The sequence below is a fragment of the Carcharodon carcharias genome, chromosome 4 (genome assembly GCF_017639515.1).
Source record: "Carcharodon carcharias isolate sCarCar2 chromosome 4, sCarCar2.pri, whole genome shotgun sequence".
Lineage (NCBI taxonomy): Eukaryota > Metazoa > Chordata > Chondrichthyes > Lamniformes > Lamnidae > Carcharodon > Carcharodon carcharias.
The window spans coordinates 198,679,861-198,693,064 of record NC_054470.1 but is presented as its reverse complement, the minus strand read 5'-3'; the positions used below and the strand labels follow the sequence as shown (position 1 = coordinate 198,693,064).

Below are 13,204 nucleotides of genomic sequence, written 5' to 3'. Positions count from 1 at the left end.
TGGTATGTTGCGGTGTGTAGAGGTGTGTTGCGGTGTGTAGTGGTGTGTTGCAGTGTGTAGTGGTGTGTTGCAGTGTGTATTGGTGTGTTGCGGTGTGTTGTGTATTGCAGTGTGTTGTGGTGTGTTGCAGTGTGTCGTGGTGTGTTGCAGTGTGTTGTGATGTGTCGCGGTGTGTCGTGGTGTGTTGCAGTGTGTCTTGGTGTGTTGCAGTGTGTCGTGGTGTGTTGCAGTGTGTCTTGGTATGTTGCAGTGTGTCGTGGTGTGTTGCAGTGTGTCGTAGTGTGTTGCAGTGTGTCGTGGTGTGTTGCAGTGTGTTGCAGTGTGTAGTGGTGTGTTGCCGTGTGTAGTGGTGTGTTGCGGTGTGTAGCGGTGTGTAGCAGTGTGTTGCGGTGTGTTGTGGTGTGTTGCGGTGTGTTGTGGTCTGTTGCCGTGTGTAGTGGTGTGTTGCGGTGTGTAGCGGTGTGTTGTGGTATGTTGCGGTGTGTTGTGGTGTGTTGCGGTGTGTAGTGGTGTGTTACAGTGTGTAGTGGTGTGTTGCAGTGTGTCTTGGTGCGTTGCAGTGTGTTGCGGTGTGTTCCGGTGTGTTGCAGTGTGTTGCAGTGTGTAGCGGTGTGTAGTAGTGTGTTGCGGTGTGTTGCAGTGTGTAGCGGTGTGTAGTGGTGTCCTGCCGTGTGTAGTGGTGTGTTGCGGTGTGTTGCGGTGTGTTGCGGTGTGTTGCAGTGTGTTGCAGTGTGTTGCAGTGTGTTGCAGTGTGTTGCAGTGTGTTGTCGTGTGTAGCGGTGTGTAGTGGTGTGTTGTAGTGTGTAGCGTTATGTTGTGGTGTGTTGCCGTGTGTAGTGGTGTGTTGCGGTGTGTAGTGGAGTGTTGTAGTGTGTTATGGTGTGTTGCAGTGTGTAGTGGTGTGTTGCGGTGTGTAGAGGTGTGTTGCGGTGTATTGTGGTGTGCTGCGGTGTGTAGTGGTGTGTTGCAGTGTGTAGTGGTGTGTTGCAGTGTGTATTGGTGTGTTGCAGTGTATTGTCGTGCGTTGCGATGTGTTGCAGTGTATAGTGGTGTGTTGCAGTGTATAGTGGTGTGTTGCGGCGTGTAGGGGTGTTTTGCAGTGTGTAGTGGTGTGTTGCGGTGTGTTGTGGTGTGTTGCGGTGTGTTGTGGTGTGTTGCGGTGTGTAGTGGAGTGTTGTAGTGTGTTATGGTGTGTTGCAGTGTGTTGCAGTGTGTAGTGGTGTGTTGCGGTGTGTAGAGGTGTGTTGCGGCGTGTTGTGGTATGTTGCGGTGTGTTGTGGTGTGTTGCGGTGTGTAGTGGTGTGTTGCAGTGTGTAGTGGTGTGTTGCAGTGTGTCTTGGTGTGTTGCAGTGTGTCGTGGTGTGTTGCAGTGTGTCTTGATATGTTGCAGTGTGTCGTGGTGTGTTGCAGTGTGTCGTGGTGTGTTGCAGTGTGTCGTAGTGTGTTGCAGTGTGTCGTGGTGTGTTGCAGTGTGTTGCAGTGTGTTGCAGTGTGTAGCGGTGTGTAGTGGTGTGTTGCCGTGTGTAGTGGTGTGTAGCGGTGTGTAGCAGTGTGTTCTGGTGTGTTGCGGTGTGTTGTGGTCTGTTGCCGTGTGTAGTGGTGTGTTGCGGTGTGTAGCGGTGTGTTGCGGTGTGTCATGTTGTGGTGTGTCACTGTGTGTTGTGTGTCGCGGTGTGTTGTGATGTGTTGCAGTGCGTTGTGGTGTGTTGCAGTGCGTTGCTGTGTGTTCTGGGGTGTTGCAGTGCATTGTGGTGTGTCTTGGTGTGGTGTGTCACTGTGTTTTGTGTGTCGCGGTGTGTTGTGGCATGTCGCGGTGTGTTGTGGTGTGTCGTGGTGTGTTGTGTGTTGCAGTGTGTTGTGGTATGTTGCTGTGTGCTGTGTGTTGTGGTGTGTCACGGTGTATTGTGGTGTGTTGCAGTGTGTTGTGATGTGTCACAGTGTGTTGTGGTGTGTTACGGTGTGGCGGAGTGTCGCGGTGTGTTGTGGCATGTCGCGGTGTATTGTGGTGTGTCGCGGTGTGATGGGGTGTTGCAGTGTGTTGTGGTGTGTCACGGTGTGGCGGAGTGTCGCGGTGTGTTGTGGTGTGTCACGGTGTGGTGGTGTGTTGCGGTGTGTTGTGACGTGCCGTGGTGTGATTCATCGCGGTGTGTTGTGGTGTGTCATGTTGTGGTGTGTCACTGTGTGTTGTGGCGTGTTGCGGTGTGTTGTGGTGTGTCACGGTGCATTGTGGTGTGTCACGGTGTGTTGTAGAGTGTCGTGGTGAGTTGCAGTGAGTCGTGATGTGTTGTGGTGTGTTGCAGTGTGTCGTGATGTGTTGCAGTGTGTTGTGGTGTGTTGCAGTGTGTAGCAGTGTGTAGCGGTATGTAGCGGTGTGTTGCAGTGTGTTGCGATGTGTAGTGTTGTGTTGAGGTGTATAGTGGTGTGTTGCGGTGTGTTGTAGTGTGTTGCAGTGTGCTGTGGTGTGTCACGGTGCATTGTGGTGTGTCACGGTGTGTTGCAGAGTGTCGTGGTGAGTTGCAGTGTGTCGTGATGAGTTGCAGTGTGTCGTGATGTGTTGCAGTGTGTCGTGGTGTGTTGCAGTGTGTCTTGGTGTGTTGCAGTGTGTCGTGGTGTGTTGCAGTGTGTCTTGGTATGTTGCAGTGTGTCGTGGTGTGTTGCAGTGTGTCGTAGTGTGTTGCAGTGTGTCGTGGTGTGTTGCAGTGTGTAGTGGTGTGTTGCCGTGTGTAGTGGTGTGTTGCGGTGTGTTGTAGTGTGTTGCAGTGTGCTGTGGTGTGTCACGGTGCATTGTGGTGTGTCACGGTGTGTTGCAGAGTGTCGTGGTGAGTTGCAGTGTGTCGTGATGAGTTGCAGTGTGTCGTGGTGTGTTGCAGTGTGCCGTGGTGTGTTGCAGTGTGTCTTGGTGTGTTGCAGTGTGTCGTGGTGTGTTGCAGTGTGTCTTGGTATGTTGCAGTGTGTCGTGGTGTGTTGCAGTGTGTCGTAGTGTGTTGCAGTGTGTCGTGGTGTGTTGCAGTGTGTCGTGGTGTGTTGCAGTGTGTAGTGGTGTGTTGCCGTGTGTAGTGGTGTGTTGCGGTGTGTAGCGGTGTGTAGCAGTGTGTTGCGGTGTGTTGTGGTGTGTTGCGGTGTGTTGTGGTCTGTTGCCGTGTGTAGTGGTGTGTTGCGGTGTGTAGCGGTGTGTTGTGGTATGTTGCGGTGTGTTGTGGTGTGTTGCGGTGTGTTGTGGTGTGTTGCGGTGTGTAGTGGTGTGTTACAGTGTGTAGTGGTGTGTTGCAGTGTGTCTTGGTGCGTTGCAGTGTGTTGCGGTGTGTTCCGGTGTGTTGCAGTGTGTTGCAGTGTGTAGCGGTGTGTAGTAGTGTGTTGCGGTGTGTTGCAGTGTGTTGCAGTGTGTAGCGGTGTGTAGTGGTGTCCTGCCTTGTGTAGTGGTGTGTTGCGGTGTGTTGCGGTGTGTTGCAGTGTGTTGCAGTGTGTTGCAGTGTGTTGTCGTGTGTAGTGGTGTGTTGTAGTGTGTAGCGTTATGTTGTGATGTGTTGCCGTGTGTAGTGGTGTGTTGCAGTGTGTAGTGGAGTGTTGTAGTGTGTTATGGTGTGTTGCAGTGTGTAGTGGTGTGTTGCGGTGTGTAGAGGTGTGTTGCGGTGTATTGTGGTGTGTTGCGGTGTGTAGTGGTGTGTTGCAGTGTGTAGTGGTGTGTTGCAGTGTGTATTGGTGTGTTGCAGTGTATTGTCGTGCGTTGCGATGTGTTGCAGTGTATAGTGGTGTGTTGCAGTGTATAGTGGTGTGTTGCGGCGTGTAGGGGTGTTTTGCAGTGTGTAGTGGTGTGTTGCGGTGTGTAGTGGTGTGTTGCGGTGTGTTGTGGTGTGTTGCGGTGTGTAGTGGAGTGTTGTAGTGTGTTATGGTGTGTTGCAGTGTGTTGCAGTGTGTAGTGGTGTGTTGCGGTGTGTAGAGGTGTGTTGCAGTGTGTTGTGGTATGTTGCGGTGTGTTGTGGTGTGTTGCGGTGTGTAGTGGTGTGTTGCAGTGTGTAGTGGTGTGTTGCAGTGTGTAGTGGTGTGTTGCAGTGTGTCGTGGTGTGTTGCAGTGTGTCTTGGTATATTGCAGTGTGTCGTGGTGTGTTGCAGTGTGTCGTGGTGTGTTGCAGTGTGTCGTAGTGTGTTGCAGTGTGTCGTGGTGTGTTGCAGTGTGTTGCAGTGTGTTGCAGTGTGTTGCAGTGTGTAGCGGTGTGTGGTGGTGTGTTGCCGTGTGTAGTGGTGTGTTGCGGTGTGTAGCGGTGTGTAGCGGTGTGTTGTGGTGTGTTGCGGTGTGTTGTGGTCTGTTGCCGTGTGTAGTGGTGTGTTGCGGTGTGTAGCGGTGTGTTGCGGTGTGTCATGTTGTGGTGTGTCACTGTGTGTTGTGTGTCGCGGTGTGTTGTGATGTGTTGCAGTGCGTTGTGGTGTGTTGCAGTGCGTTGCTGTGTGTTCTGGGGTGTTGCAGTGCATTGTGGTGTGTCATGGTGTGGTGTGTCACTGTGTTTTGTGTGTCGCGGTGTGTTGTGGCATGTCGCGGTGTGTTGTGGTGTGTCGCGGTGTGTTGTGTGTTGCAGTGTGTTGTGGTATGTTGCTGTGTGCTGTGTGTTGTGGTGTGTCACGGTGTATTGTGGTGTGTTGCAGTGTGTTGTGATGTGTCACAGTGTGTTGTGGTGTGTTACGGTGTGGCGGAGTGTCACGGTGTGTTGTGGCATGTCGCGGTGTATTGTGGTGTGTCGCGGTGTGATGGGGTGTTGCAGTGTGTTGTGGTGTGTCACGGTGTGGCGGAGTGTTGCGGTGTGTTGTGACGTGCCGTGGTGTGATTCATCGCGGTGTGTTGTGGTGTGTCATGTTGTGGTGTGTCACTGTGTGTTGTGGCGTATTGCGGTGTGTTGTGGTGTGTCACGGTGCATTGTGGTGTGTCACGGTGTGTTGTAGAGTGTCGTGGTGAGTTGCAGTGTGTTGTGGTGTGTTGCAGTGTGTAGCAGTGTGTAGCGGTATGTAGCGGTGTGTTGCAGTGTGTTGCGATGTGTAGTGTTGTGTTGAGGTGTATAATGGTGTGCTGCGGTGTGTTGTAGTGTGTTGCAGTGTGCTGTGGTGTGTCACGGTGCATTGTGGTGTGTCACGGTGTGTTGCAGAGTGTCGTGGTGAGTTGCAGTGTGTCGTGATGAGTTGCAGTGTGTCGTGATGTGTTGTGGTGTGTTGCAGTGTGTAGTGGTGTGTTGCAGTGTGTTGTGGTGTGTTGCAGTGTGTAGCAGTGTGTAGCGGTATGTTGCAGTGTGTTGCAGTGTGTTGCGGTGTATAGTGGTGTGTTGAGGTGTATAGTGGTGTGTTGCGGTGTGTAGTAGTGTGTTGTGGTGTGTAGTGGTGTGTTGTGGTGCGTTGCGGTGTGTAGCGGTGTGTAGCGGTGTGTAGTGGTGTGTTGCGGTGTGTAGTGGTGTGTTGCAGTGTGTAGCGGTGTGTAGTGGTGTGTCGCGGTGTGTAGTGGTGTGTTGCGGTGTGTTGTGGTGTGTTGCTGTGTGTAGCGGTATGTAGTGGTGTGTTGCGGTGTGTTGTGGTGTGATGCCGTGTGTAGTGGTGTGTTGCAGTGTGTTGCGGTGTGTTGCGGAGTGTAGTGGTGTGTTGCGATGTGTAGTGGTGTGTTGAGGTGTATAGTGGTGTGTTGCGGTGTGTAGTGGTGTGTTGTGGTGTGTAGTGGTGTGTAGTGGTGTGTTGTGGTGCGTTGCGGTGTGTAGTGGTGTGTTGTAGTGTGGTGCGGTGTGTAGTGGTGTGTTGTGATGTGTAGTTGTGTGTTGCGGTGTGTAGCAGTATGTAGTGGTGTGTTGCAGTGTGATGCGGTGTGTTGCGGTGTGTTGCAGTGTGTTGCAGTGTGTTGCAGTGTGTTGCAGTGTGTTGCAGTGTGTTGCAGTGTGTAGTGGTGTGTTGCGGTGTGTAGTGGTCTGTTGCGGTGTGTTGCAGTGTGTAGTGGTGTGTTGCCGTGTGTAGTGGTGTGTAGTGGTGTGTTGCGATGTGTTGCAGTGTGTAATGGTGTGTTGCGGTATGTAGTGCTGTGTTGCGGTGTGTAGTGGTGTGTTGCGATATGTACTGCTGTGTTGCGGTGTGTAGCGGTGTGTTGAAGTGTGTTGCGGTGTGTTGCGGTGTGTTCCGGTGTGTTCCGGTGTGTTGCAGTGTGTAGTGGTGTGTAGTAGTGTGTTGTGGTGTGTTGCGGTGTGTTGCAGTGTGTTGCCATGTGTAGTGGTGTGTAGTGGTGTACTGCCGTGTGTAGTGGTGTGTTGCGGTGTGTTGAGGTGTGTTGAGGTGTGTTGCGGTGTGTTGCAGTGTGTTGCAGTGTGTTGCAGTGTGTTGTCGTGTGTAGCGGTGTGTAGTGGTGTGTTGTAGTGTGTAGCGGTATGTTGTGGTGTGTAGTGGTGTGTTGCGGTGTGTTGTGTATTGCAGTGTGTTGTGGTGTGTTGCAGTGTGGCGTGGTGTGTTGCAGTGTGTTGTGATGTGTCGCGGTATGATGTATCGCAGTGTGTTGTGGTGTGTCATGTTGTGGTGTGTCAGTGTGTTGTGGTGTGTCGTGGTGTGCTGCAGTGTGTCGTGGTGTGTTGCAGTGTGTCGTGGTGTGTTGCAGTGTGTCGTGGTGTGTTGCAGTGTGTCGTGGTGTGTTGCAGTGTGTCTTGGTGTGTTGCAGTGTGTCGTGGTGTGTTGCAGTGTGTCGTGGTGTGTTGCAGTGTGTCGTAGTGTGTTGCAGTGTGTCGTGGTGTGTTGCAGTGTGTCGTGGTGTGTTGCAGTGTGTCGTGGTGTGTTGCAGTGTGTTGCAGAGTGTAGTGGTGTGTTGCAGTGTATAGTGGTGCATTGCGGTGTGTTGTGGTGTGTTGCGGTGTGTAGTGGTGTGTTGCAGTGTGTCGTGGTGTGTTGCAGTGTGTTGCAGAGTGTAGTGGTGTGTTGCAGTGTATAGTGGTGCGTTGCGGTGTGTTGTGGTGTGTTGCGGTGTGTAGTGGTGTGTTGCAGTGTGTCGTGGTGTGTTGCAGTGTGTAGTGGTGTGTTGCAGTGTGTAGTGGTGTGTTGCAGTGTATTGTGGTGCGTTGCGGTGTGTTGCGGTGTGTAGTGGTGTGTTGCAGTGTGTCGTGGTGTGTTGTGGTGTGTTGCGGTGTGTCGTGGGGTGTTGCGGTGTGTAGTGGTGTGTTGCGGTGTGTTGCAGTGTATAGTGGTGTGTTGCCGTGTGTAGTGGTGTTTTTCAGTGTGTAGCGGTGTGTTGCAGTGTGTAGTGGTGTGTTGCAGTGTATAGTGGTGTGTTGCGGTGTGTAGTGGTGTGTTGCGGTGTGTTGTGGTGTGTTGCAGTGTATAGTGGTGTGTAGTGGTGTGTTGCAGTGTATAGTGGTGTGTTGCGGTGCGTTGCAGTGTATAGTGGTGTGTTGCAGTGTATAGTGATGTGTTGCGGTGTGTTGCAGTGTATAGTGGTGTGTTGCAGTGTGTTGCGGTGTGTAGAGGTGTGTTGCGGTGTGTTGTGGTATGTTGCGATGTGTTGTGGTGTGTTGCGGTGTGTAGTGGTGTGTTGCAGTGTGTAATGGTGTGTTGCAGTGTATAATGGTGTGTTGCAGTATGTAGTGGTGTGTTGCAGTGTGTAATGGTGTGTTGCAGTGTGTAGTGGTGTGTTGCAGTGTGTAGTGGTGTGTTGCGGTGTGTAGTGGTGTGTTGCAGTGTGTAGTGGTGTGTTGCAGTGTGTTGTGGTGTGTCACGGTGTGTTGTGGTGTGCTGCAATGTGTTGTGTGTCACGGTGTGTTGTGGTGTGCTGCAATGTGTTGTGATGTGTCATGGTGTGTTGTGGTGTGTTGCAGTGTGTCATGGTGTGTTGTGGTGTGTCACGGTGTGTTGTGGTGTGTCACGGTGTGTGGTAGTGTGTCATGGTGTGTTGTGTGTCATGGTGTGTGGTGGTGTGTCATGGTGTGTTGTGTGTCATGGTGTGTTGTGGTGTGTCATGGTGTGTTGTGGTGTGTTGCAGTGTGTCATGGTGTGTTGTGATGTGTCATGGTGTGTTGTGGTGTGTTGCAGTGTGTCATGGTGTGTTGCAGTGTGTCATGGTGTGTTGTGGTGTGTCATGGTGTGTTGTGGTGTGTTGCAGTGTATCATGGTGTGTTGTGGTGTGTTGCAGTGTGTCATGGTGTGTTGTGGTGTGTCATGGTGTGTTGTGGTGTGTTGCAGTGTGTCATGGTGTGTTGTGGTGTGTTGCAGTGTGTCATGGTGTGTTGTGGTGTGTCATGGTGTGTTGTGGTGTGTTACAGTGTGTCATGGTGTGTTGTGGTGTGTCATGGTGTGTTGTGGTGTGTCATGGTGTGTTGTGGTGTGTCATGGTGTGTTGTGGTGTGTCATGGTGTGTTGTGGTGTGTTATGGTGTGTTGCAGTGTGTTGTGGTGTGTCACGGTGTGTCCAAAAGACCATAAGACATAGGAGCAGAAATTAGGCCATTCGGCCCATCGAGTCTGCTCCGCCATTCAATCATGGCTGATACGTTTCTCAACCCCATTCTCCCGCCTTCTCCCTTTAACCTTTGATCCCCTTACCAATCAAGAACCGATCTATCTCGGTCTTAAATACACTCAATGACCTGACCTCCACAGCCTTCTGTGGCAATGAATTCCATAGATTCACCACTCTCTGGCTAAAGAAGTTTCTCCTCATCTCTGTTCTAAAAGGTCTTCCCTTTACTCTGAGGCTGTGCCCTCGGGTCCTAGTCTCTCCTACTAATGGAAACATCTTCCCCACGTCCACTCTATCCAGGCCTTTCAGTATTCTGTAAGTTTCAATCAGATCCCCCCTCATCCTTCTAAACTCCATCGAGTGTAGACCCAGAGTCCTCAAATGTTCCTCATATGTTAAGCCTTTCATTCCTGGGACCATTCTTGTGAACCTCCTCTGGAACCTCTCAAGGGCCAGAACATCCTTCCTGAGATACGGGGTCCAAAATTGCTCCCAATATTCTAAATGTGGTCTGACCAGAGCCTTATAAAGCCTCAGCAGCACATCCCTGCTTTTATATTCTAGTCCTCTTGAAATAAATGCCAACATTGCATTTGCCTTCCTAACTACCGACTCAACCTGCAAGTTAACCTTAAGAGAATCCTGGACTAGGACTCCCAAGTCCCTTTGCACTCCAGATTTCTGAATTCTATCCTCATTTAGAAAATAGTCTATGCCTCTATTCTTCCCACCAAAGTGCATGACCTCACACTTCCCCACGTTGTATTCCATCTGCCACTTCTTTGCCCATTCTCCTAACCTGTCCAAATCCTTCTGCAGCCTCCCCGCCTCCTCAATACTACCTGTCCCTCCACCTATCTTTGTATCATCTGCAACCTTAGCCAGGATGCCCTCAGTTCCTTCATCTAGATCATTAATGTATAAAGTGAAAAGTTGTGGTCGCAACACTGACCCCTGCGGAACTCCACTAGTCACCGGCCGCCATCCTGAGAAGGACCCCCTTATCCCCACTCTCTGCCTCCTGCCAGACAGCCAATCTTCTATCCATGCTAAATGCAGATATAGACTAAATGCGCCGATTGGCTTATTCCTGCGTTGTAAATATGATCAGAATGTGATCAGAAGACAGGGACTGAGGGGTTATAGTGTGTGAGAAATGGGACAGTGTGATCAGGAGAGAGAGACTGAGGGGTTATAGTGTGTGAGAAATGGGACAGTGTGATCAGGAGAGAGAGACTGAGGGGTTATAGTGTGTGAGAAATGGGACAGTGTGATCAGCAGAGAGACTGAGGGGTTATAGTGCGTGAGAAATGGGACAGTGTGATCAGGAGAGAGAGACTGAGGGGTTACAGTGTGTAAGCAATGGTAAAGCATGATAGGACAGAGACTGAAGGGTTATAATATGTGAGAAATGGGACAGTGTGATCAGGAGAGAGAGACTGAGGGGTTATAGTGTGTGAGAAATGGGACAGTGTGATTAGGAGAGAGAGACTGAGGGGTTATAGTGTGTGAGAAATGGGACAGTGTGATTAGGAGAGAGAGATTGAGGGGTTATAGTGTGGGAGAAATGTGACAGTGTGATCAGGAGAGAGACTGAGGGGTTATGGTGTGTGAGAAATGGTACAGTATGATCAGGAGAGAGAGACTGAGTGGTTATAATGAGAGAGAAATGAGAGTGTGATCAGGAGAGAGAGACTGAGTGGTTATAATGAGAGAGAAATGAGATAGTGTGATCAGGAGAGAGAGATTGAGGGGTTATAGAATGTGAGAAATGGGACAGTGTGATCAGGAGAGAGAGACTGAGGAGTTATATTAGAAGAAAATTACACACATCTGCAGGCCATCTGTTTCTCTGCAGTTATCTTCTATTTATCTGTGGCTCGCATAATGTTTGTGTCGGGCAGTGGAATTGAAAATTGTATTTATCTCCAATCTCCATCTCTCTGATATGTCTTGGCTCAGTTTTGAAGCTGTATATAGACTGGGCAGTAGAAACAAGTTGGGAACAGCAAAAAAAAATGCTTTAGTTTAAATTTTGAGGGTAAAATTGCTCTTGGTTTCCTTGCAAGACCCCACATCCCCAGCCTCCCTTGCAGATCCCATGACAGCACAAAAAGAGCACCAGGAGGCGTTCTCCCTGGTATCCGGACTAATACTCACCCCAAACCAACATCACTAATACACACATTCTCTGGCCAGTTTTTTTATTCTTTCATGGGACTTTTGTGTTTATTGCCCAGCTCTAGTTGCCCTTGAGAAGGTGGTGGTGAGCTGCCTTCCTGAGGTGCTGCAGTCCATGTGGTGTAGGTACACCCACAGTGCTGTTAGGGAGGGAGTTCCAGGATCTTGACCCAGCGACAGTGAAGGAACGGAGATATATTTCCAAGTCAGGATGGTGAGTGACTTGGAGGGGAACTTCCAGGCAGTAATGTTCTCTCATTACCTCATTGGCACCTGTGGGATCTTGCTGTCTGCAAATGGACTACCACAGTTCTTACACTACAACAGTGAATGAAGTTCAACAATATTTCACTGCCAGGTAAGCATTTTGGAATTCCTGTCTTTCCGTCTTGCCTGTGACAGGTGAGCTAGGTTCTGCCTATTGCTCCAGTGAGGGGTGAGCTCAGACCTGTCCATTGCTCTATGAAGGGTGAACTCAGATCTACCTACTGCCTCAGTGAGGGGTGAGCTCAGATCTGCCTATTGCCCCAGTGAGGGATGAGCTTGGATCTGCCTATTGCCCTATGAGGGGTGAACTCAGATCTGCCTATTGCCCTAGTGAGGGGTGAACTCAGAACTGCCTATTGCCCTAGTGAGGGGTGAACTCAGAACTGCCTATTGCCCCAGTGAGGGGTGAACTCAGATCTGCCTATTAGCCCAGTGAGGGGTGAACTCAGACCTGCCTATTGCCCCAGTGAGGGATGAGCTTGGATCTGCCTATTGCCCCAGTGAGGGGTGAATTCAGAACTGCCTATTGCCCCAGTGAGGGGTGAACTCAGATCTGCCTATTGCCCCAGTGAGGGGTGAACTCAGATCTGCCTATTAGCCCAGTGAGGGGTGAACTCAGACCTGCCTATTGCCCCAGTGAGGGATGAGCTTGGATCTGCCTATTGCCCCAGTGAGGGGTGAACTCAGAACTGCCTATTAGCCCAGTGAGGGGTGAACTCAGACCTGCCTATTGCCCCAGTGAGGGATGAGCTTGGATCTGCCTATTGCCCCAGTGAGGGGTGAACTCAGAACTGCCTACTAGCCCAGTGAGGGGTGAGTACAACTCAGCCTATTGCCCGTGGCCTCCTCTCCAATCACATTTGGACGTTTTGGTTTAATTGGGAATCCCAGGCAAAGAACAGGTTTGAAAATGGATGGAATTGGAGTGGCAATCCCTTTTAAAACCTAACCTTAAGCATCACCTACACCTTCCAGCCCATTTTACCCTTCATTCCTCCCCTTTCTGCTGACCTGCACCTTCCCACTGCCCCTTCACCTGGGTCCTCACTAAAAGAAGAGTCTTGCAAAGTATGGAGAAATTGGCTTAAACTGGCCGCCCCTACATAGCCAATGAAGTGCTGGAACTCACCATGGTTATCTCGCCCAGGCTGAGCTGAGCACGGCCCAGGGTTTGCAGTGCTTCCCACCACTGAGGATTGAGACGCACCGCCATCTCTGCTGCTTGAACTGCCTGGAAAACCTCATTCAGGATCTTGAGAACCTGGGCTTTCATCTCGTATCTTGTGTCTCAGTGTGTCGCGGTGTGTGTGGTGTGTTGCAGTGTGATGTGGTGTGTCACAGTGTGTCGTAGTGTGTCGCGGCGTGTCACGGTGTGTCGCAGAGTGTCGCAGTGTGTCGTGGTGTGTCGCGGTGTGTCGTGGAGTGTCGTGGTGTGTCGCGGTGTGTCACGGTGTGTCGCAGTGTGTCGCAGTATGTCGCAGTGTGTTGTAGTGTGTCATGGTGTGTCACAGTGTGTCGTGATGTGTCGCAGTGTGTCGTGGTGTGTCGCGGTGTGTCGTGGTGTGTTGCAGTGTGTTGTGTTGTGTCACAATGTGTCGTGATGTGTCACGGTGTGTCGTGGTGTGTCACGGTGTGTGTGGTGTGTTGCAGTGTGTCGTAGTGTGTTGCAGTGTGTCGTAGTGTGTTGCGGTGTGTCACGGTGTGTTGTGGTGTGTCACAGTGGGTCATGGTGTGTCGCGGTGTGTCACGGTGTGTCGTGGTGTGTCGTGGTGTGTCGTGGTGTGTCACGATGTGTCGTGGTGTGTCACGGTGTGTTGTGGTGTGTCACGGTGTGTTGTGGTGTGTCACAGTGTGTTGTGGTGTGTCAACTTTGGTGTGTTGTGATGTGTCACGGTGTGTTGTGGTGTGTCACGGTGTGTTGCGGTGTGTCACCTTTGGTGTGTTGCGGTGTGTCACCTTTGGTGTGTTGTGATGTGTCACGGTGTGTTGTGGTATGTCACACTGTGATGTGTGTCACAGTGTGTTGTGGTGTTTCACGGTGTGTTGTTGTGTGTCACGGTGTGTTGTGGTGTGTCACGGTGTGTTGTGGTGTGTCGCGGTGTGTCACAGTGTCGTGGTGTGTCACAGTGTGTCACGGTGTGTCGCGGTGTGTCACAGTGTGTTGCACTGTGTCACAGTGTGTCGTGGTGTGTTGCAGTCTGTTGTGGTGTGTCGCGGTGTGTCGCAGTGTGTTGTGGTGTGTCGCGGTGTGTCGTGTTGCATTGCGGTGTGTCACAGTGTGTCGTGGTGTGTTGCGGTGTGT

General features: G+C 51.2%; 1 protein-coding gene across 1 annotated transcript in view; it reads right to left on the bottom strand.

Annotated features, from left to right (window-relative positions):
- Positions 1-12,175, bottom strand: part of ttc33 (tetratricopeptide repeat domain 33) — a 60,303-nt gene extending 48,128 nt beyond the window's left edge. The window contains exon 1 of the mRNA XM_041186428.1: positions 12,032-12,175. Within this exon, the coding sequence (XP_041042362.1) occupies positions 12,032-12,175 (144 nt within the window). The remainder of the gene's footprint in view (positions 1-12,031) is intronic.
- Between the last annotated feature and the right edge of the window lie 1,029 nt (positions 12,176-13,204).